The sequence below is a fragment of the Phaseolus vulgaris genome, chromosome 8, assembly GCF_051622355.1.
Source record: "Phaseolus vulgaris cultivar YP4 chromosome 8, ASM5162235v1, whole genome shotgun sequence".
Lineage (NCBI taxonomy): Eukaryota > Viridiplantae > Streptophyta > Magnoliopsida > Fabales > Fabaceae > Phaseolus > Phaseolus vulgaris.
Window position 1 is genome coordinate 41,837,366 of NC_143505.1, and position 25,986 is coordinate 41,863,351.

At 46.7% G+C, this 25,986-nt stretch overlaps 1 protein-coding gene across 1 annotated transcript; it reads left to right on the forward strand.

Annotated features, from left to right (window-relative positions):
* The first annotated feature begins 2,257 nt into the window (after positions 1 to 2,257).
* LOC150025579 (uncharacterized) lies at positions 2,258 to 25,137 on the forward strand. Its single transcript, XM_090294114.1, has 2 exons — positions 2,258 to 3,312; positions 24,456 to 25,137. The coding sequence occupies exons 1-2, from the start codon at positions 2,258 to 2,260 to the stop codon at positions 25,135 to 25,137; spliced, it is 1,737 nt and encodes a 578-aa protein (XP_090150240.1).
* The last annotated feature ends 849 nt before the right edge of the window (positions 25,138 to 25,986 follow it).

Below are 25,986 nucleotides of genomic sequence, written 5' to 3' on the forward strand. Positions count from 1 at the left end.
CCTGGTATGCTGGAGATCGAAGCACGCCAACTTAATAACTGGCGACTACACGAGCCCCCCGACTTCCTTCCCTTCTGCGGATCTGGCGCCTTGTCAACACGCCTACACTGTAGCTGGGTGCCACGTCGTCACTTCCGACCACCAGGGCGGTACACAAGCCCCCCAGTCTTAAGCGAAGACTTGTCCAGCGAAAAGACTAAAAGAGTCACGCCAATACCGATCTACGTGGCACTGGCGCGGAATTTCAAGCGGTTGTACCTTCTGCTCCTCTGACGCTCCACCAAACCCCTCACCCATCGCTCGACACGTGGCTTCATCAACGGTTACCTTCGGTTAACGTTTGCGCATCCCAAACCCATTTCGAAAAACCCTTACACCCATTTTCGCTCCACTGTTCTGTTGAAGATGGTTGCTGCCCCTTCAAGATTGTGTTTGATGAAGACTTGTATGTAGTGTTTGATGAAGACATTTATGTACTTTCCATGTATTTGTGCTTTGCTTTAAGTATGTCTTAGTTAGTGCTTAGAGGTTGTCTAAGAGTAGCTTTTTGCTGAGTAACTCACCTCATAACCACTGGCCATGTGTTAAGAACAAGCATAAGTTTTCTAAAACTGTTTTTCACATGTTTTACACAAAAACACGTTTTACTGCATAAAAATAAATCTGTTCTTTTCTAAATAAACAGATTCATTTTTCTTCACTGATGCCTTGGCTAAAGTCTTGTAAAAATTTGATTTTGTGCATCAGGTATTTTGACTAAGTCTCCTTCTTTTCAAAACGATTGAGTTTCAAATAGTTAAACCTTCTCTGTTTTCGTTTTGAAAAATAAATCTGTTCATCTGTAAATGAATAGATTCTTTTTCTCTCTGGTGCCATGACAAGCTTAAACGTTTTCAGTTTTATCTCTGCACCAGAATGGTTGACTAAGTCTCCTCACTTAACAGATTCTCTAACTGCTTTTTGAAAATAAATCTGTTCATTTTATTTTCAATCTGTTCATTTTATAACAGCTTTAACTGTTTTTCAAAAATCTGTTATAAGCTGGCTTTCTATAAAATGCAAACTTGTTTTCTGAGTTTAAAAACGATTCAAACAGTTTATACATTTGCAAAAAACAAGTTTTGACAGCAGAGAGTTAAGTGTTTTCAAGGATTAGCATTTGTTCTTCAAAGATTTCGAAAATCACAAAGTGCTTGTTCTTGGTTTGGTTCCAAAAGCTTGGTGTGAGGTGCAGCTACTGCTCTAGCAATCTTGCCTACTGGTTTAAGGCTGATCTTTGCTACCTCAATCAGGTGTAGTCGTTTCACTTCTTATTACTTGTAAAAGTTTGGTTGAATCCTCTTCTTGATAGGTGTTCTTGGAGAGTGGATGTGTGTGTGAGTGCTGAAATAGGTTTTTTCAGCAAGAGTACCTAAGTTCTTGTAGGTTTCAAGAACAGTGGGAAGTGTACTTGATTGTACTGTGTTTTAGTGATTTCCACCTGTTGTTGGTGAAGACTGGATGTAGCTCAGGTTGAGTGAACCAGTATAATTGCTTGTGTTCATTCTCTCTCTCTCTCTGCAATTTCGTTTCTGCATAATTGATAAAACAGCAAAGAAATAAATCTGTTCAATTGAAAATAAATCTGTTCTTTCTGGGCACTGTGCATACTGTTCTTGATTTCTGAAAAAGCTGTTGTAATCTGATAAGAACATACAGAATCTGCTAAAACCAGTGGAACAGATTGACTGTGATAAGCTGATCAAGAAACTGTCAATATCATTAATTGAACCTTAAACAAATTGCTAAAAGTTGAAGCTTGCTGTTCTGTGATTAAGTGTTCTTAATTTCTGGAAAATTGCTTAATATCAAGAAGAACATTCATAGTCTGTTAAAGTCCACTGGAACAGCTTGTGTGCAAAGGTAACTCAATTAATTAGCATGCTATAATCACTTGCTTGAAATTGAAGCTTGCAGTTTTGTGTTTCACTGTTTTTTCAAATCTGATATTTGTGTGTGTGCTGCTGAAAATTTTCACTGCATGATCTTGTGATTAATCTTGCTGAATTAAAAGCTTTTCAAACAAAAACAGTGCTGAAATAAATCTGTTCATTTTTACATAAATCGATTTATTTTCTGTAAAACTGGGTTAAACACTGTTTCTGCGAAGAAGTTTTAAAGGGTCAATTCACCCCCCCTCTTGAACTTTGGCACTATTAAACCCAACAATTGGTATCAAGAGCTGGGACTTGTAGTTTAATCAAGTTTGTTTGTAAAAATGTCTGAGTTTAATGTGCTTTTTGCTGAGGGTTCTGCTGTAAATAGACCACCTATGTTTAATGGATTGAATTATGCATTTTGGAAAGTTAGAATGAGAATTTTTATGGAATCCATTGATGCATTAATTTGGGAAGCTGTGGTCAATGGACCTTATGTGCCAATGCAGATTGTCAAAGATGAACAAGTTGAAAAGCCAAGGTCAGAGTGGAGTGATACTGAAAGGAGAAAAGCTCAACATGATCTGGTGGCCAAGAATATAATAACTTCTGCATTGACAATGGACGAGTTCTTCAGAATATCTCAATGTAAGTCAGCAAAGGAGATGTGGGAAGTCTTAGAAGTGACTCATGAAGGGACTGAGGATGTAAAAAGGTCAAGGAAACATGCACTCATCCAAGAGTATGAGCTGTTCAGAATGCAACTCGGAGAGAACATTGCTGATGTGCAAAAGAGATTCACCCACATTGTGAATCACCTCACAGGCTTGGGAAAAGAATTTGATAAAGAGGAGCTCAACATAAAGATATTGAAGTGCCTCGACAGAAGCTGGCAACCAAAGGTGACAGCTATCTCTGAAAGCCGTGATTTGTCAAAATTGGGAACTACTGCACTGTTTGGAAAGCTGATGGAGCATGAGTTAAAGCTTAAAAGACTTAAAGAACAGGAAACAACAGAGAGGAAACCCAAAGGTTTGGCACTGAAAGCAACTGAATTGGATGAGATCAAGGAAGAAAAGGAAGATGCTGAAGATGATGATACAATCAACCTTCTTACAAAAAGATTCAGCAAATTTCTGAGGAAGAAAAGCAAAAATAGGAACCAGCAGAAAAGAAGGTATCCTAAACCTAATGATTTAAATTCCTCTAAATATACTTGCTTTGGATGTGGCAAAACAGGGCATATCAAAACAGATTGTCCAGACAATCAAACAAGGGACAAATCTGCCAGCAAGAAATTTGAAAGGAACAAAGGAAGAAGAGCCTACATCTCATGGGAGGAAAATGAAGTTTCCTCAACCAGCAGTTCTTCAACAGAAGATGAGGAGAACAATCTGTGTTTTATGATGAAGGATGAGGAGTCAAGCTCTGAATAAGTAAGTAATTTCTCTGCTGATTCTGATAACTATGATGATTTGCTTGCTGCCTTCAAGGAAACACATGAGGAAGCCAATAGGCTAGCTTTAATATGCAATAAGCTGCAAAAGGTGAATAATGTGCTTGCACCTAAAGTAAAAACACTTGAAGAAGAATTGCATAAGGCCAAAACAGATTTGGTAAGCCTTGAACTGACTTGCTTGCATGCCTCTATTAAAAACTGTGAAAACTGCAAAAGATTGGAAAAACAAGTGGAATATTTGCTGAAAACCCTTTCCAATTTCACCAAGGGAAGAGAGAACCTTGAGTCTCTCCTTGGATCACAGAATGTTGTTTTCAATAAGAATGGACTTGGTTATATCCCTGGAAATACAACCAATGTCAAAAAGCTTTCAAGTTTTTTTGTTCCAGCAAAATCAGTTTTTTCAGCTTTTAACAGTGGCAAAAAGGCATCTCATGTAACCTGTTTTTACTGCATGAAATCTGGTCATACATCTAGGTCTTGCATTGCTAGAAGACATCTTGTGCCTAAGAACTTAGCTAAGTGGCTACCAAAGAGAAGGTGTTAATCTGTGCTGGACCCTATACTGAAAAGGGTACCATTTGTATATTTTTTATTCTGTTTTGCAGATTGGAAGCAAGAAGAACCAGTGGTACTTGGACAGTGGCTGTTACAAGCATATGACTGGAGATCTTACAAAGTTCACCAGCCTAAAGCTCAAAGCAGAAGGACATGTGACCTATGGTGACAATAACCGAGGGAGAATTTTGGGCAGAGGAACTGTTGGAACAGGGAGCTCAACAACCATTGAGAATGTGCTGTATGTAGAAGGACTTAAGCATAGTCTTCTCAGCATAAGTCAGCTTTGTGACAAGGATACAAAGTGAATTTTGAGTCAAGTGGCTGCACAATCTCAAGTAATTCATCTAGTAAGGCATTGTTTACTGGTAAGAGAGTGAATAACATTTACTTGTTGAATATCATGGAAACTAACTCTTCAAATGAGTGCTTGCTGTCCAGAAGTGATGAGTCTTGGTTGTGGCACAGGAGGATAACAGGCTTTGTGATGCTTGTGTGAAAGCTGCAGGTTTGCCAAAAGAGTGGAAAACCCCAAGAGACTTAACCCTTGATAATGTCATTGGGAACATTGAGAAAGGAGTATCAACTAGAAAATCCTTGAACAATTTCTGTGAAGCAATGGCCTTTGTATCTCAAGTTGAACCCAAGAATTTGAAGGAAGCTCTCAAGGACAGTAACTGGATTTTAGCTATGCAAGAGGAACTGAATCAGTTTGCTCTTAATGAGGTCTGGACTCTTGTTCCTAGAATACCTGAGATGAATGTAATTGGAACAAAATGGGTATTTAGAAACAAAATGGATGAGCATGGAGTGATCACCAGAAACAAGGCTAGGCTTGTAGCTAAAGGGTACAATCAAGAAGAAGGAATAGACTATGATGAGACATATGCACCAGTGGCTCGGTTAGAAGCTGTTAGACTGCTGCTTGCCTTTTCTTGCATCAAAGGGTTCAAGTTATTTCAAATGGACGTGAAGAGTGCCTTTCTAAATGGCTATATAAATGAAGAAGTATTTGTTTCACAACCACCAGGTTTTGAAGACCATCAACATCCAGAATATGTGTTCAAACTCCAAAAGGCTCTCTATGGACTCAAGCAAGCTCCTAGGCAATGGTATGAGAGGCTAAGTGATTTTCTCACCTCACAAGGCTATGACAGAGGCACATCAGATAAGACCTTGTTCATTAAGAAAAAAGGAGATGACTCAATTCTAGTCCAAGTATATGTGGATGACATCATTTTTGGATCAAACAATGGAGAATTGTGTGAAGCTTTCGTGAAGGTCATGAAGAGTGAGTTTGAAATGTCAATGATGGGTGAGTTGAACTATTTTCTAGGCTTGCAGGTCAAACAACTCAAGGATGGCATTTTCCTAAGTCAAGCTAAGTATTGCAAGGATCTGCTGAAGAAATTTGAAATGGACAAGTGTAAACCAATCAGCACACCCTTCTCAACAAGCTGTCATTTGGATCATGATGAAGCTGGAATTTCTGTTGATGAAACCAAATACAGAGGACTCATAGGATCACTGCTGTATCTTACTGCCAGCAGGCCAGATATAATGTTTGCAGTGTGCATGTGTGCAAGGTTTCAGTCTGCTCCTAAAGAATCACACTACAATGCTGTCAAAAGGATTTTGAAGTATTTGCAAGGAACTAAAGAAGTTGGCTTGTGGTATCCAGGTAACATTTCATTAAGCTTAACTGGATATTCTGATTCAGATTTTGCAGGTTGCAAAATTGATAGGAAGAGCACAAGTGGAACCTGTCATTTGCTTGGATCAAGCTTGATCTCATGGCAATGCAAAAAGCAGGCTTGTGTAGCTCTTTCCACTGCTGAAGCAGAATACATTGCAGCAGGGAGTTGCTGTGCTCAAACTATATGGCTTAGACAGCAATTGAATGATTTTGGTATCTCACTTAACCATATACCTCTGCTGTGTGATAATACAAGTGCAATCAACTTAACCAAAAATCCTGTCATGCATTCAAGAACCAAACACATTGAAATAAAGCATCATTTTCTAAGGGAACACATATCTAATGGAACATGTGATATTAAGTTCATTGGTACTGATTTACAACTTGCTGATTTGTTCACAAAACCATTAGCTAAAGATAGGTTTAATTTTCTGCTTAATGAATTGGGCATTGTAAATGTCAATTGTACCTAGCAGTGAAAAATTAAATCTGTTTAATCGCAATTAAATGTGTTTATTTTCTGCACTGATACGCATTGATGACTAGGAAAGAGAAATTCTGATCTTTGACTGCTTTACTGATTTAGTGGGCATTAACCTCTGTACCTTTGACGGTTTTGGTCATGGTTATGTAACCGATTTGATGGTTTGGGTGCTCAATAAGAATTTGAGTGTATGCATCGTGACCCTAAAGATTTGGTGCTTATTTTCAAAGATACTCTGCACAAAATTCAGAAGCATAAAATCTTCATGCATATCTTCTCATAACTGCCATATCAATCCATTTATTCTGCTATAAATCTGTGTGAATACTTGCTACCCACATTGGCCATTCTCTTTCTATTCTCACCATTTGAAATCAAGAAAAGAATTCAGGTTACCATGGCTTCGTCTTCAAGACAAAAACAGAAAGGCAAGGGAAAGCAAACCACTTCTCAAGGTGTGTTAGAAGGTTGGTTCGCTGGAAATGAAGAAGGCATCAATGCCTACATTCATGAAACAAGCAGGAAGCAGATCAACATACCCAAGGTGCTGGATTTCAACTGGCTGAAAGCTGAAAAATTGGTAGAAACAAGGGCTGTGTTGAAGCACCAGAAACTGAAAAAGATGCTGGAATTAACGGGTAATGTCTATCCTGACTTTGTTAAGGTGTTTTATACTAACCTCACATTGGATGGGAAGAATGTTGTCTCTTATGTGAAAGGGACAAAGATGAAGATCACAAGTGAGGTATGGAATTCTGTGGCTGGAATAAAATATGCTGGACTGAAAGTAGGGAAAGGGAACACCAGTGGAATTTCAGAATTCAACAAGCTGCAATATTACAAAAGTTGCATGAGGAATCCTACAGAAAGCATAAACAGATTCCATGCAGGACATTTGAACCTCACTCCACGTCTAGTTGCATACATCATAGCTTGGCAACTGATTCCAAGAGGGACAAACCATGTTGTCTTACATGAAGAGGATCTCATTCTCCTATACTGCATCATGAACCAGATTAAGGTAAACTGGGTGTTCATTGTCAACGAACACATGCTCAAGTCAAAAAGGTTGGCTGATTACAGGTTTCCCTATGCTATTCTTGTTTCCAAATTAATTGATTACTTTGGTATTGATGTTACAAATGAGAGAAATGACCCTATCAAAGCTGTAAGTGAGATTGATACTTCAACTCTCACCAAAATGGGTTTTCACAAAATTGAAAACAAGTGGGTGGTTCTCAAGGAGAAGGACACTCAAGCAGAACATGAGGATGAGGATGAAGCTGTTACCATGGAAGATGACTCTCCTGCTGCCCAATCTGAACATGAGGAAGTTGCTGCAAATGCCATTGTTGCCTATCAAAATCCAGAATACCGTGGAGAACCAATGTCTATGTTTGAGAGGCAAGTGCTGTACCGTCTTGATGTCATGTCTGCAGAACAAAGGGCACACTTTGAGGCTACTCATGCAAGGTTCCAACACCTTGATCATCAGATTGAAGGAGTTCAGACACAGCTTGCAGAGCTTTACTACAAGGATCAGTAGTTTTTCTGCTTTTAATGCTTTCTTTATCAGTTTTCAAGTTTCTGTAATGCTGAACAATTTGGTTTTTTGTTTCTGAACTATTATGGTTATAATTTCTGCTTTATACCCCTGTATTCCCTATGCTTATATGCTGTTTGATGAATCCAAAGGGGGAGAAAAATAGCTCACCATTCTAGGTGATGCTAGCTGTAACAGGGAGTTAATTCTGCACCTTTAAATCAATTCATATGCTATGCAATACTGCTGTTTTTTTCTGGTTTAAAATCTGGTGCAGTGCAGGTGCAATTCTGGTTTAAAATCTGGTGCAGTACAAGTGCTTAAAGCAACAAAGCTATGAGGTTTAGCTATGGGGATTTGTCTCCATCAAACAGGGGGAGATTGTTGAAGATGGTTGCTGCCCCTTCAAGATTGTGTTTGATGAAGACTTGTATGTAGTGTTTGATGAAGACATTTATGTACTTTCCATGTATTTGTGCTTTGCTTTAAGTATGTCTTAGTTAGTGCTTAGAGGTTGTCTAAGAGTAGCTTTTTGCTGAGTAACTCACCTCATAACCACTGGCCATGTGTTAAGAACAAGCATAAGTTTTCTAAAACTGTTTTTCACATGTTTTACACAAAAACACGTTTTACTGCATAAAAATAAATCTGTTCTTTTCTAAATAAACAGATTCATTTTTCTTCACTGATGCCTTGGCTAAAGTCTTGTAAAAATTTGATTTTGTGCATCAGGTATTTTGACTAAGTCTCCTTCTTTTCAAAACGACTGAGTTTCAAATAGTTAAACCTTCTCTGTTTTCGTTTTGAAAAATAAATCTGTTCATCTGTAAATGAATAGATTCTTTTTCTCTCTGGTGCCATGACAAGCTTAAACGTTTTCAGTTTTATCTCTGCACCAGAATGGTTGACTAAGTCTCCTCACTTAACAGATTCTCTAACTGCTTTTTGAAAATAAATCTGTTCATTTTATTTTCAATCTGTTCATTTTATAACAGCTTTAACTGTTTTTCAAAAATCTGTTATAAGCTGGCTTTCTATAAAATGCAAACTTGTTTTCTGAGTTTAAAAACGATTCAAACAGTTTATACATTTGCAAAAAACAAGTTTTGACAGCAGAGAGTTAAGTGTTTTCAAGGATTAGCATTTGTTCTTCAAAGATTTCGAAAATCACAAAGTGCTTGTTCTTGGTTTGGTTCCAAAAGCTTGGTGTGAGGTGCAGCTACTGCTCTAGCAATCTTGCCTACTGGTTTAAGGCTGATCTTTGCTACCTCAATCAGGTGTAGTCGTTTCACTTCTTATTACTTGTAAAAGTTTGGTTGAATCCTCTTCTTGATAGGTGTTCTTGGAGAGTGGATGTGTGTGTGAGTGCTGAAATAGGTTTTTTCAGCAAGAGTACCTAAGTTCTTGTAGGTTTCAAGAACAGTGGGAAGTGTACTTGATTGTACTGTGTTTTAGTGATTTCCACCTGTTGTTGGTGAAGACTGGATGTAGCTCAGGTTGAGTGAACCAGTATAATTGCTTGTGTTCATTCTCTCTCTCTCTCTGCAATTTCGTTTCTGCATAATTGATAAAACAGCAAAGAAATAAATCTGTTCAATTGAAAATAAATCTGTTCTTTCTGGGCACTGTGCATACTGTTCTTGATTTCTGAAAAAGCTGTTGTAATCTGATAAGAACATACAGAATCTGCTAAAACCAGTGGAACAGATTGACTGTGATAAGCTGATCAAGAAACTGTCAATATCATTAATTGAACCTTAAACAAATTGCTAAAAGTTGAAGCTTGCTGTTCTGTGATTAAGTGTTCTTAATTTCTGGAAAATTGCTTAATATCAAGAAGAACATTCATAGTCTGTTAAAGTCCACTGGAACAGCTTGTGTGCAAAGGTAACTCAATTAATTAGCATGCTATAATCACTTGCTTGAAATTGAAGCTTGCAGTTTTGTGTTTCACTGTTTTTTCAAATCTGATATTTGTGTGTGTGCTGCTGAAAATTTTCACTGCATGATCTTGTGATTAATCTTGCTGAATTAAAAGCTTTTCAAACAAAAACAGTGCTGAAATAAATCTGTTCATTTTTACATAAATCGATTTATTTTCTGTAAAACTGGGTTAAACACTGTTTCTGCGAAGAAGTTTTAAAGGGTCAATTCACCCCCCCTCTTGAACTTTGGCACTATTAAACCCAACATGTTCCATCACTTTTCTTCGTATTCTCGAACGCTCCAACCTTCTTCTGCGAAAAAAGCTCTCGACGTTCTTCAACTTCCCGAATCACCAACATTCTTCATCGCCTTCCTGATCATAAAAAGGTACTTCCTTTCCTTCTTCTGCTGGGTTTTACTGCATTTTAACCGATTCGCATCATCCTGTAACTGTCTGGTGCATACGTTGTGGGTTGATTTTGCTATTTCTCCTTCTTCGTAACTTAGGGCTTTATCTTTGTTGTAACGAACCTTCGTTCGTTCGTCTTTTCACCCTTCGTTCATGGTTAGAGTCAGCCCCTGCGAGTCCTGATTGCCTTTTCTTGTCTTCTTCCTTTGCAGCTTCCATCATGACTCGCTCCAAGATCACCCCGAATCCACCTCCTTCATCACGAAACCCTTCTTCACAAGCACGCGACCCACCGCGAGCGCGCGGTGCTTCATCTTCTCATGCTGAAAGGCCTGCACCTTCACGCCCCAACCCGGCCCAGGCCACCCCACCTGTCACCGGAGGAGCCTCTGTTCCCCCACCAAACTTCAAAACATTGTACCCCTGGGCCAACTCGACCCTGCTGAAAGAAACGTCTTCCGTGAACACTGCTGGGGCAGTTCTGCGGTTGACGAAGGGGGACGAGCCTCATCAAATGTTTCATAAGGAGCACGATGAGAAGATGGTAGTGCTGCCTTGCCCCCCCGATCTGCCCGTTTGTGCCGACGATAAGGCGAGCAATGACGGGCCCTTCTGCTTCGTCTACACAACCTTATTAAAGAAGGTGAAGCTCAAGTTCCCTTTCAGCCGTTTCGAAAGGGAGCTCCTTACCGAGCTCAACATCGCCGCCGCCCAGCTTCACCCCAACAGCTGGGCGTTTGTGCGAGCGTTCCAAGTGATGTGCGACCATCTGGGGTTGCCCGCATCCGTAGATGTATTTCTGTTTCTCTTCGAAGCCAAGCACCCAGGAGACCGCCTGTGGGTTAGCTTGAATGGGATTGCTGGGAGGTCGATCTTCTCCATCTTCCAGCAGTCCTATAAAGACTGGAAAGGGAAGTTCGTCCAAGTGTGTCCTAACGACAAGGACGCCTCCCTACTCGACGGCTTCCCCTTGTACTGGGTGGACAAGGGGAAGAAAGAGTCCAAGAGCTGCTTCAGGAGACCCAGAAGTCCTGATAGCATGGGAGCGTTGGACAGAGATCTCTGCCTCTTTTGGAAAAGGGTGGCGGATGCCAACATCACTTTCCTCACCACCACCTTGATCTGCTTCGAGTTCTTCGAGGACCAACTCGAAATTCGAATAGGTTAGAACATTTAAACTGTTGTTTTAGTACTGCTTCTGTTTAACTGTTTCTGAGCGTCTTGTGCGTTATGCGCAAGACTTTGGTTTTATTTAAGCCCACCAATCATCTGCTTTGCTGCATCCTGCCTTATGCACTTATTTTCTCTCTGAGTTAACCCATGCATTTTCGCTCTATGCAGATAACATGTTGGGCAAGGGTATGCTCGCTGAATTGAGGGCGCTCGCCCGAACCCACGGGTTGGCGACGGGCTCTCAAACAGTACCAAATTCGGTGGTAGAGATCGTCGCCACACAGGGCCGATCGCCACCTAAGGGCCCAGCTCCCTCCGACGTCCAACCCGCCGCGCATCGCAAAAAGCTTGTCCTTAAAAGGCCTAAGAGGAAAGCTCCCCAGGTGATCCACGAGGAGGAAGAGGAGGATGACGAGGCCACTGAAGATGGCCTCGTTACGAAGAGGAAGAGGGTGGCACCTTATTCACCACCTGCACCACCCCCTCTTCCCACATCAACGCCACCATCTACGCCTGCCCCACCTCCAACCTTGCCATCTGCACCAGCTCCTGCCTCACCTGTCCAAGCCATTCGCACCACCTGAAGTTGAGGCCGCCGAGCCAAACTTCATGGAGGACCCCCCGAGCGCCTCCACGCCATATGTATCAGCTGGAGGGGGTCCCCCTTCAAATGCCTCAGCCGCAGAGGTTGCTCCAATCGGGGATGAGGTTGCTCATACCTCTCCAATTCTAATCACCGAATCCCCGACGTCGCCATCACGCCCAGAAGCGCATACTGAAGCACCAACTAAAGAAGGTGGCGACGAAAACCAACAACAGGCGCACCTGGTGCCTCTCCAAGCAGCAAACCTCCCTCTTGAGGTTACGAGGATGTGGGAGCCTCTTTCTACCAAGCTGAAGACGATAGCAGAAGACATCCCCACCATCATAACCAGAGCTGTGGAGAGTTCCACCAGGAAACTCCAGGACGACCTCTTCAACCTTAGAACTGAGAATAGCACCATAAGGGTTGAGGTGGAGAAGTTGTCCTTCAACTTGACACTCGCGGAGGTTGAGCACTCCCGAGTAGAAGACGCAATGAGCACCGAGCTCAGATTGGCGCGCAAGGAGGCCACTGATCTCCGCCATAAGGTGCAGCAACTGGGTCAAGAAAAGATTGAACTGGAGAGCAAGATTGTGCCTTATCGCGTCAAGGTGGCTGACCTGGAGGCTCTCATAAAAACTGACGCCGCCAAGGTGAAGAAATTGGAGCAAAGGTCAGCCGACCGAGAGACCCTCCTTGGAAAGGTGGAAAAGGCGAGGGATGACACCATGGCTGAGCTCGCCGAAGCCAACAAGGAAAAAGGGGAGCTCGCTGCCGAATTGGGACAAGCGCAAGCAGAATCCAAGAAGGTTGCTAAAGACCTTCTCCAGGCTCAAGAAACCAATGAACAACTCAAGAAGCAAGTTGAAGAGCTGGAGCAGCAGAATAAGGAGCTGAAAGAACAAACTGAAGATCTCAAGAAACGGATTGAGGAACTTCAGAAGCAGATTGAAGAACTCAAGCTGAATTCTGCTCAAATTCTGGCTGCTGGATTCGAAGCTGCGCGGGAACAATTTGCCTGCTTGTTCCCCGACCTGGACCTCAGCATGGTGTCTCTTGATAACGAGGTAGTGGATGGAAAAGTGGTTCCTGCTGAAGACTAATCGATTCTCTCCATCTGCTACCTTCGTGCCTTTCCCTTGTATATAATTTTGTAATAAACTCGTATTTTCTTGTACATGTATTTTTGAGCTGATACTTTACTTAATGAAATTACTTTTGCATTTCTTCTTGTAACCTCTTCGTCTACCTTTAACTTTCCTTGCGTGATTTACTTCAAAGAAATAACTTAGTAATCTCGTAGGCACGATCTTGTACTTAGCTGTTTCGAACCATCTCAACTTCGAATAATAATCACATTTAACAACTCGTAAACTTAAGGCAATGAACCTTAGCGTAAAATGATACTTCAAGCAATGGACTTTAACTCAACCCCTGGCTTTATAACGTCGCTACACCCGATATGCTTCATCAAAACGGGTCTTTGACTTCTCGCCATTGCTTGAACGTTTCCTGGTCGCCAGAGACTCTTGGCAACACCAACTTCTTCCTGCCTTCACAACTTGGCCATTGCTCTTTCATCTGGGGGTAGAGGCGCCTTTCTGATCCTTCTCTACCTCCTTGTTCTTCAGAGCAAGAGACCGGGTGGCTAGGCGTTCTCTTCGAACCTACCTTAGCCACCCTCAGAACTTCTTCCACCCTCTACACCATACCTGAACTCGTTCGAGACGAGAAGGATTTTATCTTGCCTGAACTCGCTCATAGGCGAGAAGGTCTTTAACTCGCTTAAACTCGCTCATAGGCGAGAAGGTCTTTAACTCGCCTGAACTCGCTCATAGGCGAGAAGGTCTTTAAATCGTGCCTCTACATTGCCCCAGGGGTTACATCTCCTCCCCCCCCCCCAGAAACACTGAGGACTTTTCACTGGTGCCTCTACACTGCCCCAGGGGTTACATCTTCTCGCCCCCAGAAACACCGAGGACTTTTACTGGTGCCTCTACATTGCCCCAGGGGTTACATCTTCTCGCCCCCAGAAACACTGAGGACTTTTACTGGTGCCTCTACATTGCCCCAGGGGTTACATCTTCTCGCCCCCAGAAACACTGAGGACTTTTACTCTTTCTCGCCTGCACTCGCTCGACGGCGAGGAGGTCTTTAACCTGCCTCGGAACGCGCGCGGGCGTTGAGGTCTTTTAACTGGTGCCTCCGATCGCCGAAAGACGATGAGGACTTTAGCTTTAACTGGTGCCTCCAATCGCCGAAGGACGATGAGGGCTTAAAACTTTTTTAGAAAGCATGCAATATATCTTTACTTGCCTTAAATCACGTATAAGTGACAAGGTCTTTCTTCAAAACTTTTTGGAAAACAGCAAGCATGCAATCTGAAAACGCCTTATACTTCGAAAACTCTTCTTTTATTGGGTGGCCTCATTAAAAACCCTCCTTAGGGAAAAAAGAGTGCCCCCTTCAAACTGTTTTATCAGAGACATTGTAATATAACTTTTGTGTTTGTCTTTACTTACAAAGCTCTTAACTATAGTACAACTTCAGGTGCGTGGCGTTCCAAGTGCGTGGCGTTCCAGGTGCAAGGAATCGCCCCTCCTTCCAGCGTCTCTAAGCGGTAGGCGCCGTTCCCGAGCGCCTCGGTTATTCTGAACGGTCCCGTCCACTTAGGCGACAGCTTATTCTCCATCTCGTACTGGTGGGCTTTCCTCATCACCAGGTCGCCTTCTCTGAACTGCCTTGGCATCATCACCTTCGAGTTGTACCTTCGTTCAATCCTTCTCTTCACCGCCTCAGCTTTCAGTCTCGCCTCTTCCCTGACCTCATCCAGTAGATCCAGGTTCAGCCTTCTCTCTTCATTCGAGTCTTCCTCTACGAAGTTCTGGAATCTCGGCGAACTTTCCTGGATCTCCACTGGAATCATTGCATCACACCCATAGACCAAGTTGAACGGGGTCTCATGGGTTCCTGACTGTTCGGTGGTGTGGTACGCCCAGACTATACGGGGTACCTCCTCAGCCCAGCTTCCTTTGGCTTTCTCGAGCCTCCTCTTCAATCCTCTCAGCAACACCCGATTGGCTGACTCCACCTGGCCATTCATCTGAGGGTGCTCGACGGATGCAAACACTTGTTGAATTCCCACCCCTTCGCAAAGCTTCTTCAACAGATGACTTGCAAACTGAGTCCCATTGTCCGACACCAGGCGCTTGGGCACACCAAACCGGCACACAATGTTCTTCCACACGAAACCTTCGATCTTGTGTGCGGTGATCTGGGCCACTGGTTCTACTTCGATCCACTTGGTGAAATACTCAATTGCCACCACCAAGTACTTCATCTGCCTGATCGCTAGCGGGAAAGGTCCCAGGATGTCGATTCCCCACGTATGAAACGGCCAAGGGCTGTAAATCGACTTCAACTCCTCGGGAGGCGCCTTGTGCCAATCGGCGTGCTGTTGGCACTGTTTGCAACACTGCGCATACTTCTTGCAGTCTTCTCTCATCGTTGGCCAGTAGTAGCCTGCACGGAGAGTCCTCGCGGCCAGAGCTCGACCCCCGACGTGGCTTCCGCATATACCTTCGTGGAGCTCCGCCATGATTCTCGTGCACTTCTCGCCATGTATATATTCCAGGAGCGGGTGAGTGAACCCAAACCTGTACAGATCGCCATCAATCAGGGTGTACTTGCTAGAATTCTTCTTTACCTTCCTAGCCTCAGTCGGATCCAGTGGGAGAAGGCCATCTGCCAGGCACCGCTTGTACTGTGTTATCCAAGTATCTGGCTCATGGGTAGCGCAGACCTGCATCACGTTCACCTTCTCTCCCCGACATGCTCTAATTCTCGGCGATCTCAGAGTTTCTTGCGTCAGGGACTTATGGCTTCTCGCTGCTTTCTCCGTTGACTTGCTTATCTGAAGGACCAGGTGATCTGCCACAAATGCTCTCGGCGTCTTCAGAGTTTCTTGAATCACCGTCCTCTGCCTACCCCCCTTGCCTGAACTGGCGAGCTTAGCTAGCAAGTCAGCTCGGGCATTCTGCTCTCTGGGCATATGCACTACTTCAAAGGAGGCAAAGGAACTCTTCAACTCCTTCACATATTCCAGATAGGCCACCATTTGTGGATCTTTAGCCTGGAACTCGCCTGTTACTTGCCCTGTGACTAGCAGCGAGTCACTCTTAGCCATCAGCACCCTGGCTCCCATCTCCTTGGCCAGCAAAATTCTGGCGATCAGCGCCTCATACTCTGTTTGATTGTTACTGGCTTTGAAGGCAAATCTCAAAGATTGCTCGATCAGCACGCCATTGGGCCCTTCTAAAATGACTCCAGCACCGCTACCCTGCTGGTTCGACGATCCATCCACCGAGAGTACCCAACGGAAGCCGTCCCCCTCAACTCGTGTCGCCTCAGACGAGAGCTCGACCACGAAATCTGCAAAGATTTGCCCCTTGATCGGGCCTCGGGGCTCATACTTGATGTCAAACTCTGACAGCTCCACTGCCCATTTCACCATCCTTCCCGCAACATCGGGCTTCTTCAAAACTTTCTGGATGGGCAGGTCAGTCATCACCAGTATGGTGAAGCTATGGAAATAGTGGCGCAACCTCCTCGCCGAAAACACCACAGCCAGCGCAGCCTTCTCCAGGGCCTGATATCTCGTTTCGGGGCCCTGCAACACCTTACTAACAAAATAAATAGGCTTATGTGCCTGATCTTGGTCTTGGGCGAGCACCGCACTCACCGCCCTCTCAGTTACAGCAAAATACAACCTGAGAGGGATCCCCACCAGCGGTTTGCACAAAACTGGCGGGCTCGCCAGATACTCCTTCAGCTTGACGAAGGCTTCCTCGCACTCCTTCGTCCAGGCAAACTTGTTATTGCGCCTCAAGCACTGAAAATAGGGATGTCCCTTCTCTCCGCTAGCTGACACGAAGCGAGACAGGGCTGCCATCCGACCTGTTAGCTGTTGAACCTCCTTCACCGTAGCTGGGCTCCTCATCGCTAAGATGGCGGCACACTTATCAGGGTTGGCCTCTATGCCTCTTTCAGTCAAGAGGAAACCCAGAAACTTCCCAGCTTCCACGCCGAAAATGCATTTCTCTGGATTCAGCTTCAATCTGAACTTGGCGATCGTTGTGAACAATTCCTCCAAGTCGGCAACGTGCTTGCTCTTTTCCGGCGAGGTCACGACCATGTCATCGACGTACACTTGCACGTTCCTTCCCAGCATCGGTGCAAGTACTCGATCCATCAACCTCTGGTTCGTGGCCCCCGCGTTCTTCAGCCCAAACGGCATCACCTTATAGCAATAGCACGATCTCTCCGTCATGAAGGCTGTCTTCTCTTCATCCATGGGATGCATCTTGATCTGATTATACCCCGAGAAGGCATCCAGGAAACTCAGCAACTTACACCCTGCAGCACTGTCCACCAGGGCGTCTATACTTGGTAAAGGATACGAATCCTTTGGGCAAGCTTTTTTCAGGTCAGTGAAATCGACGCACATGCGCCATTTCCCATTACTCTTCTTCACCAGCACGACATTTGCCAGCCATTCAGGGTACTGAACCTCCCTGATGTGGCCTGCAGCGAGGAGCTTTTGTATTTCATCTCTAATCGCCTGCCTCCTCTCCTCGTTGAACTTTCTTCTTCTTTGTCGCACTGGTCTCACCAAGTTGTCCATCGCCAGATGATGGCACAAGAAGTCGGGATCAATCCCGGGCATGTCCGAAGCGGACCATGCAAACACGTCCAGATGCCGCTCAATCACCTTGGCGATCTGGTCCCTGAGCTCGACCTCCAGAGATCTTCCCAGCTTGAAGATCTTTCCCCCGATCTTTTTCTCGAGCCACTGCTCGACAGGTTTTGGCCTGGATTCTCTGGCGATCACCGCCCTGGCGATTCCCTGCTCTCTCGCTTCCTCAGGGCGATTCCGCGCCTCTTCCTCCTCCAAACCAGCGTTCCCCTCCCCCAGCTCAGTGTCCACCATCTCCACGTCCCTTCCGACGGTCTCTTCTGTTACCGTCGATCTGGGCTTCACACCGGGAGGTGGGGTGGTTGTTACATAACTCACTGATCTCTTGTTTTTCAGGCTATTCTCATAGCACTTTTTTGCTTCTTTCTGATCAGACTTGATCGTGATCACCACCCCCTCCATAGACGGCAACTTCACCTTCATGTGCCGAGTCTACGGTATAGCGCCTATCCTGTTAAGCGTGGGCCTTCCCAACAGGATGTTGTATGCTGAAGGAGCGTTTACAATGAGGTACTTGATTTTCTCCGTCCTCGAACCAGCCTCATCTGTAAACGTGGTTCTCAACTCAATGTACCCCCTGACCTCCACCTGGTCACCAGCGAACCCATACAGGCACCCTCCATAGGGCCTTAGCTGGTCAAGGGGCAACTCCAGCTGCGTGACAGTCGGCCAGAACATCACGTCTGCCGAGCTTCCCTGGTCCACCAGAACTCTGTGGACCTTCCTTCCCGCCGTAATCAACGAAATGACTATGGGATCATTGTCATGGGGCACAACGTCCCGAAGATCCTGCTTGGTGAACGTAATGTCCACCTCCGGCGAGTGATCTTCAAACATATCCACTGTCATCACCGACCGCGCGTACTTCTTCCTCTGCGATGCGGTGCATCCACCACCTGAGAAGCCTCCTGCAATGGTGTGGATTTCCCCGTGGATAGGCATCTCGTGTTGCTGGGCTTCTCCACCTGCTGGCTGGGAACTCGACGCTCCCCCCGTCCTCCTATCCAGCAGATAGTCATTTAGGAACCCGCTCTTAACCAGATCGTCGAGCTGATACCCTAAGGACAAACACGAGTCCAAAGTGTGGCCAAAGCCCTGGTGAAACTCACACCAGGCGTCTGGCTTTGGTCCCAGCACCTTGTCGCCCACCTTCTCAGGCGCTTTCAACCTAGCAGATATATTGGGAATGGCGATCAGGTCCGCCAATCCCATAACAAACTTGTGCTTAGACGGAAGATTGTATTCCCGGCGTCCTGGTTGCTGGCGTCCCTGGCCCCTCCCCTTGTTCCTCCTATCATAAGGATGGCGAGTCCTCTGGTCCTTCCTGGCCGCCGCCGCTGTATCCAGCACCCTTTGCGGCTGGATCCTGGTCTGGGCGCGTGGCCTAGCGGGAGCCACGCTCCCTCTCTTCTCGGCGACCTCACTCTCGTCGGCGATGTGAGCCACCGCAAGTCGCCTGACCTCAGCAAACGTTGCAGGGTGAGCCCTGATCAAGGCCTCGCAGAATGGTCCTGGCAGCACGCCCTTCTTGAATGCATAGACCAGCATTTCTTCATCTTTAGCCGGCGATCTGACCATCTGTGCTCCAAAGCGATTCAGGTAGTCTCTGAGGGACTCTCCCTGGTACTGCCTTATATCAAACAAATCATAAGACACCCTGGGCGGTGCCTTGTTCACGATGTACTGCTCGACGAAAACCTTCGAGAATTGCTGAAAATTGGTTATGTGACCGTTAGGTAGGCTCACAAACCACTCCAACGCCGTTCCCTGAAGCGTGCTCACGAACATCTTGCAATACACGGCGTCTGACCCTCCCGACAGCATCATCTGCGTATGGAACGTGGTTAGATGAGCCTCTGGATCCTCCACGCCGGTAAAGACAGCCTTGACAGGGACCACGCTCGTAGGAATAGGCGTGTCAGTAATCGCCTGAGCGAAAGGCATAGGAATAACACGAGGTGGCGACGACGGCGCGACCTCTTCAGCAATAGGACGCCTTTGCTGCTCCTGAAGAGCTTGACGCAGCTCCTCAGTCACCTTGGTAAGCTCATCATTCCTGGCCCGAGAGGCGGCCAGGTCCTCATGCATTCGCGTCTGCTCTATGCGCGAGGCTTCCACAGTCGCCTGCAACGAGCGCATAATATCTACCATCTGCGCCATGGTCATGGCGGCGTCGCGTTCAGCAGCGACAGGCGCCACGGGGCTTGAACGATTGCTTCTCATTTTTCTCATGAACTTAGCGAATCACAGAATGCAGCGAACAACACTTACTTCAGCTACGATCGATTTAGCGATCAATCGGAAGAAACTGTGCGAAACTCCGCAAGAAAACTCAAGAACACCGCAAACCTTCAAAGAAACTTGCAACTCCACCAGAAACCACCGCTTCTTCCACGAAAAAATCGAACAAATCGAAGAGCCCAAACTCCACCGAACAAATCACGCGTAAACAGCAGAAAACCTCACTTCACCAAACAAAACCTCAAACGAACGGTGGAAAACGTGAGAAACACTGAACAAAAGCTAGATGAACAGCGAACAACGGTTGCACCAGCACACAACCACACAGAAAGCTACGAAAACCTCCAAGACTCTCGCTGCGGATGGGAACAAGTTTTACACGGCCCCACGGTGGGCGCCTGATGATCCTGCCTGTTGACCAGAACGCTGGAAACTGCCTCGTCTAAGGATCGACTTGCGCACCGCTTCAAACGTCCGTCCTTCTCCAAGATCCACCTCAAGAACCTGCAAAAGAACAGAGCGGCGCCCCTGCGGCCGATCGCACTCCAACGCCCAAGTCAGTGACCGAACCACCAAATACTGAGAGCAAGAACGCTCAAGAAATCTCAAGGAACCGTGCAATGTTCTCTCTCACAGTGTGCTCTAGAACTCGCAAGCGTAAAGAGTATAATCTGAACGTGCGTACCTCAGAAAGTTCGTTGAGAACTCTTATATACCTGGTCACTTTCTCTCTCCTGGCAGTTACAGATCCGGACACGTGGCTCGCATCCAGTCGTACACGTGCCATCATCTGGAGCCTCCTTGACTTGGGCGCTGCTTCCATCTTCCATTTGGCTAAGTTACTTATGCATGGTACTGCCCAGTGCATAGCTAACTTGGGAGTGCGATCTCTACTGGAACTGGCGAGTTGGGATGCCTTCGTACATCTTCCCTGTGGTCTCGCCGGCCGCCTTCATCTTCGGCGATGTGCTTGTTCTGGCGATCTCCAATCACTTGGTCGCCTGAGTTTACCATCTGGCGACTTCATCTTCAACTGGGCGATCGCCTGGTATGCTGGAGATCGGAGCACGCCAACTTAATAACTGGCGACTACACGAGCCCCCCGACTTCCTTCCCTTCTACGGATCTGGCGCCTTGTCAACACGCCTACACTGTAGCTTGGTGCCACGTCATCCCTCGCCTTTTCCACCTTTCCAAGGAGGGTCTCTCGGTCGGCTGACCTTTGCTCCAATTTCTTCACCTTGGCGGCGTCAGTTTTTATGAGAGCCTCCAGGTCAGCCACCTTGACGCGATAAGGCACAATCTTGCTCTCCAGTTCAATCTTTTCTTGACCCAGTTGCTGCACCTTATGGCGGAGATCAGTGGCCTCCTTGCGCGCCAATCTGAGCTCGGTGCTCATTGCGTCTTCTACTTGGGAGTGCTCAACCTCCGCGAGTGTCAAGTTGAAGGACAACTTCTCCACCTCAACCCTTATGGTGCTATTCTCAGTTCTAAGGTTGAAGAGGTCGTCCTGGAGTTTCCTGGTGGAACTCTCCACAGCTCTGGTTATGATGGTGGGGATGTCTTCTGCTATCGTCTTCAGCTTGGCAGAAAGAGGCTCCCACATCCTCGTAACCTCAAGAGGGAGGTTTGCTCCTTGTGTGTACCGCCCTGGTGGTCGGAAGTGACGACGTGGCACCAAGCTACAGTGTAGGCGTGTTGACAAGGCGCCAGATCCGCATAAGGGAAGGAAGTCGGGGGGCTCGTGTAGTCGCCAGTTATTAAGTTGGCGTGCTCCGATCTCCAGCATACCAGGCGATCGCCCAGTTGAAGATGAAGTCGCCAGATGGTAAACTCAGGCGACCAAGTGATTGGAGATCGCCAGAACAAGCACATCGCCGAAGATGAAGGCGGTGCAGATTATGAAGGCGGCCGGCGAGACCACAGGGAAGATGTACGAAGGCATCCCAACTCGCCAGTTCCAGTAGAGATCGCACTCCCAAGTTAGCTATGCACTGGGCAGTACCATGCATAAGTAACTTAGCCAAATGGAAGATGGAAGCAGCGCCCAAGTCAAGGAGGCTCCAGATGATGGCACGTGTACGACTGGATGCGAGCCACGTGTCCGGATCTGTAACTGCCAGGAGAGAGAAAGTGACCAGGTATATAAGAGTTCTCAACGAACTTTCTGAGGTACGCACGTTCAGATTATACTCTTTACGCTTGCGAGTTCTAGAGCACACTGTGAGAGAGAACATTGCACGGTTCCTTGAGATTTCTTGAGCGTTCTTGCTCTCAGTATTTGGTGGTTCGGTCACTGACTTGGGCGTTGGAGTGCGATCGGCCGCAGGGGCGCCGCTCTGTTCTTTTGCAGGTTCTTGAGGTGGATCTTGGAGAAGGACGGACGTTTGAAGCGGTGCGCAAGTCGATCCTTAGACGAGGCAGTTTCCAGCGTTCTGGTCAACAGGCAGGATCAGTACTGATGTTTTAAATCGGCCCCACGGTGGGCTCCAAATGTTCCCGCCGGTTGACCATGGTCGTCTTTGTGCGTGGCTTGTCCTCACGAGCTAGGGCACCTTTGTTCTGCTTCGTCTGTGAGTACCCGAAAAGAAGTGGACAAAGGGGCGCCCTCGCGGCCGTTTGCACTCCGACGATCAAGTCAGCTAGCGAGAAACATCAAAGAGACACACCTCCGTATCGGAACACCGTGAATGGATGCTCGGAAGGTGGTCAAATAACTGAGTAACTAGTGCTTCTTTCCTAATTGCCTGTGCGTACAGTGGGTGCGCATGCAAAACAACTAAGGTTTGTGTGTGTAAAACTGCGAAAACTTGGTCAAAACTTGGATCCCCGTCTCCAACGTCTAAAGCCCCTTTTAAACGCCTCTCGCATTTAAAGCGTTTTAAAGCGCATTTAAAGCGTATAAAAACGCTCAACGTGTTTAAAACGTTTAAAGCATTTAAAGCATTTAAAGTGCTTTAAATCGTTCAAAACGTAAACTAAATCAATGCGTACCTTAGCGAACTTTCAGGAAAACATTGATGTTCCAGTGATTACTGCCACGTGTTCTTCTGACTTGATCGCTATTCTTTGCGGAGAGCCTTACAGCGTCGTAACCCAACTTAGGGATAATCCATCGTGTAAGTCCTTCTTTCTCGAAGTGCATCTGGCGCAAAGGGGTGACTTTCTGGGTTCCAACTCATGCGCCCCAACCTCTAGTCACTCGCCCTGGGAGTGTATCTACCTTTCTTTTTTACCATGCACGTGGTTCTCCCCTGGGCGTGGCCTTCTCATGGATCGTATCTGTCCCAGGGTCTCCCAGCGGTGGCGTGGGTACTTCACGAGTCAGGTTACCCCCTACTGGTACTAGAACTATGGCCTTGAAGCCACTTTTCTCTTCTCTTTATTACTGTTCTGAGGTACTGAGGCCTCTCGCCGTGTTGCCCCCTCCACGGTCTTTCCTATCCATGGGTATCGGGGGGTGACACCGTCAATGCCTTAACCTGGTGACGCATCATCTTGGCGACGCCTCATCCTGGCGATGCCTACACCTGGGGACGCCTCATCCTGGCGACGCCGTAAGCGGTCAACCTGTTGACTTTCTTCCCTTGGGCCCCCTTGAGGGGTCCTAACATACGTTGACTTTGACTTTGACTTTGGTCAACGCCCGAGGACGGGACGGTACATGAATCCTTTGTGGGTACTTTGGCCAGCCCCCCTCCGTGGATATCTTCCTCCACTTCTTCGAGGTTAAGAAGCAAGGGAAAAGCCTATGGGTGAGCTGGAAGAGTTCTGCTCTCCCTATTCCAACAATCCTACAAAGGATGGAGGGGAAAATTCTTCATGGTGTGCTGCACCGAGCACGACCACGCCGCGCTAGATGGCTTTCCCTTTTACTGGGTGTAAGAAGTGAAGCTAACCAAGCCCAAAACTCTGGACGAGCTGTCCTCGACTGATCGAGAGGTCAGCCAAATTTTGGCTAGCATGGGGGTCCTCGATACTTCTAAGCTGATCACTCGTGAATATGATGCTGAGGCCCTCACCATATACATAAGTATGAGAACAATTCCCCATTTAATTGTTTTGATTTCTGCTTCTGCTTGTTTTCATTCTTGCTTGTGTGTGAATTACCTGTTTTCCTCATGCTTTAACTTAGCTTGTACCTAACCCTTGCTCTGTTTGCTATCTTGGTGCAGATTCCAAAATTGATAGTAACAAAAGGCTAAGGCTCGCCCAAGCTTTGAAAACCAAGGGCGAAGCTGCGCCCAAGGGAGCTGGGGACTCCACTCACCCAACCTCCGAACCTGCTCCTACATCCCCAACCTCTCGCCCCTAAGACCCATCTCATACAACACCTCCACAAAGTCTTTCTTCTCCAATTCGCACTCCAAACTCTCCACCTCCCATAGCGGTTGTGCCCCTCGCCTTGGCCGAGACTGCCACAACACCAGCCCCCCTGGACAAAGGCAAAGGGGTGGTGGTGTTGCCTTCAGACGATGAAGAGGACTCTACTGAAGGGCAAGTCTTCAAGAGGAGGAGAACCACCAAGGTTGTCACCTCCACTTCCTCTTCCAACCACGATGCTGAATCACTAAGGGAGCACCCTCCAAGCGCCACCTCACCTCCACAACAACTGGCTTTGGAGGGTGGGGTCGAGTCTGAACCTGCTCAAACCACACCTGCACCAGTCCAAGAAATGCTGAGGGGTTACCTTCACAAAGTGTCTCCAGGGGCCAATCTGAGAGGGCTAAGAAGGAGGGCATGAACTTCTACCTTGGTGCCTTCCTTGCCTGTGCCAACTCTTGGCGTGATCAGGCCAGGGCCAAGGCTAGCGAGCTTTCTGCCCTTCAAGCTCTGGAGAAAGAGTGCGCCTCCCTGAAGGAGGAGAAACGCCGCTGGGAGCGCCAAGAGGAGGCCTACAAGGACTCCTTGAAGGTGGCTCAGAAGGCAAAGGAGGAGGCTAGTAAGAGATTGCACGAAGCAGGGCAAGCCCATGACGAACTTTTGGGGCAGGTCGTGCCTCTTCGTGTGCAAATCGTGGATCTCAAAGATGTCGTTGAAACTACCAAGGCTCAACAGAAAAAACTCGAAGACCACTGCGTCGATCGAGAGCTGAAGCTGGGAGCGGCGGAGGCAGCACTTGAGGCTAAGACCAAGACTTGTGACCTGCTTGAGGCTAAGGTTAAGGCCTTTGACTTGCTTCAAGCCGAGCTGCGGGCGGAGTTGGTAAAAGCTTTCGCGGCCAAAGATGAGGAGTTGGCCTCCAAGCTAAACACTTCAAGAAAACGGAGGAAGAGTTGGTCCGAGACGCCGCGAGTGCGTTTGCCGATGGGTTTGTTGAGGCCCTTGCCCAAGCGGCTTGCGCGAACCCGGGAATCGACGTCTCCGGCTGCAACCCCTTCAATGAAATAGTAGAAGGCCAAATCGTGCCTTTAGAAGCTCATGAGGATTAGCCTCTTTGGTAATTTTGTAACTTTGTAAAACACTTGTATCACCGTATCTGTATATATAATTGTCCCTTTTAACTTCTCGTTCTTGTATACTATTCTCCTCTTTTGCTGCTTTGATAATTGTGCTTGCATTTTACCTTCGCATCTACTATTAGATCTCCTAGTCTTGATCTGTCTTTTCCTCTTGCTCTTCAAATTCTTTCTGCTTCTTTAACTCGTAATAACTTTGACTTGATCTTTACTTACCCTTCGTGGGCCCTAAGGCACTCACCACCGAAGGTGTTACTGGCCTCGACATCGCTCGAGGGCGAGGAGGACTTATCTTGGCCGAAGCCTGTTTACCTGCACTGGGTGTCCACGCTCGAGGAGAGACCTGCTGAACACGAGGTCGTTTCGTCCTCAGCGTGTCTAAACACTTGGGACAAAGTTGCACTTTGGTGCCCACGCCCGAGGAGGGCCTGCTACAACAGTACCGTATCGTCCTCGGGGTTTCTAAACACCAAGGCTACTAGCCCTTATCTCTGCGCACTTGGGCCCACGTCCGAGGAGAGGCCTGCCCGAAGGCAGCACCGTTTCGTCCTCGTAGTGTCTAAAAACACCAAGGCGATCAGTGTTCTTGGTACCCACGCCCGAGGAGAGGCACGCTGAAAGCAGTGCCGTATCGTCCCTGGTGTGTCTAAACACCAAGATAACCAGGGACTTTGGTGATTACGCCTAAGGAGAAAGTTTCCCAAAGGATGGCGCTTCTTCTATATAGCGTGTATCTGCACCAGAGTCGCCTGGCTCTCCACTGCTCCAAACTTCCTTACTG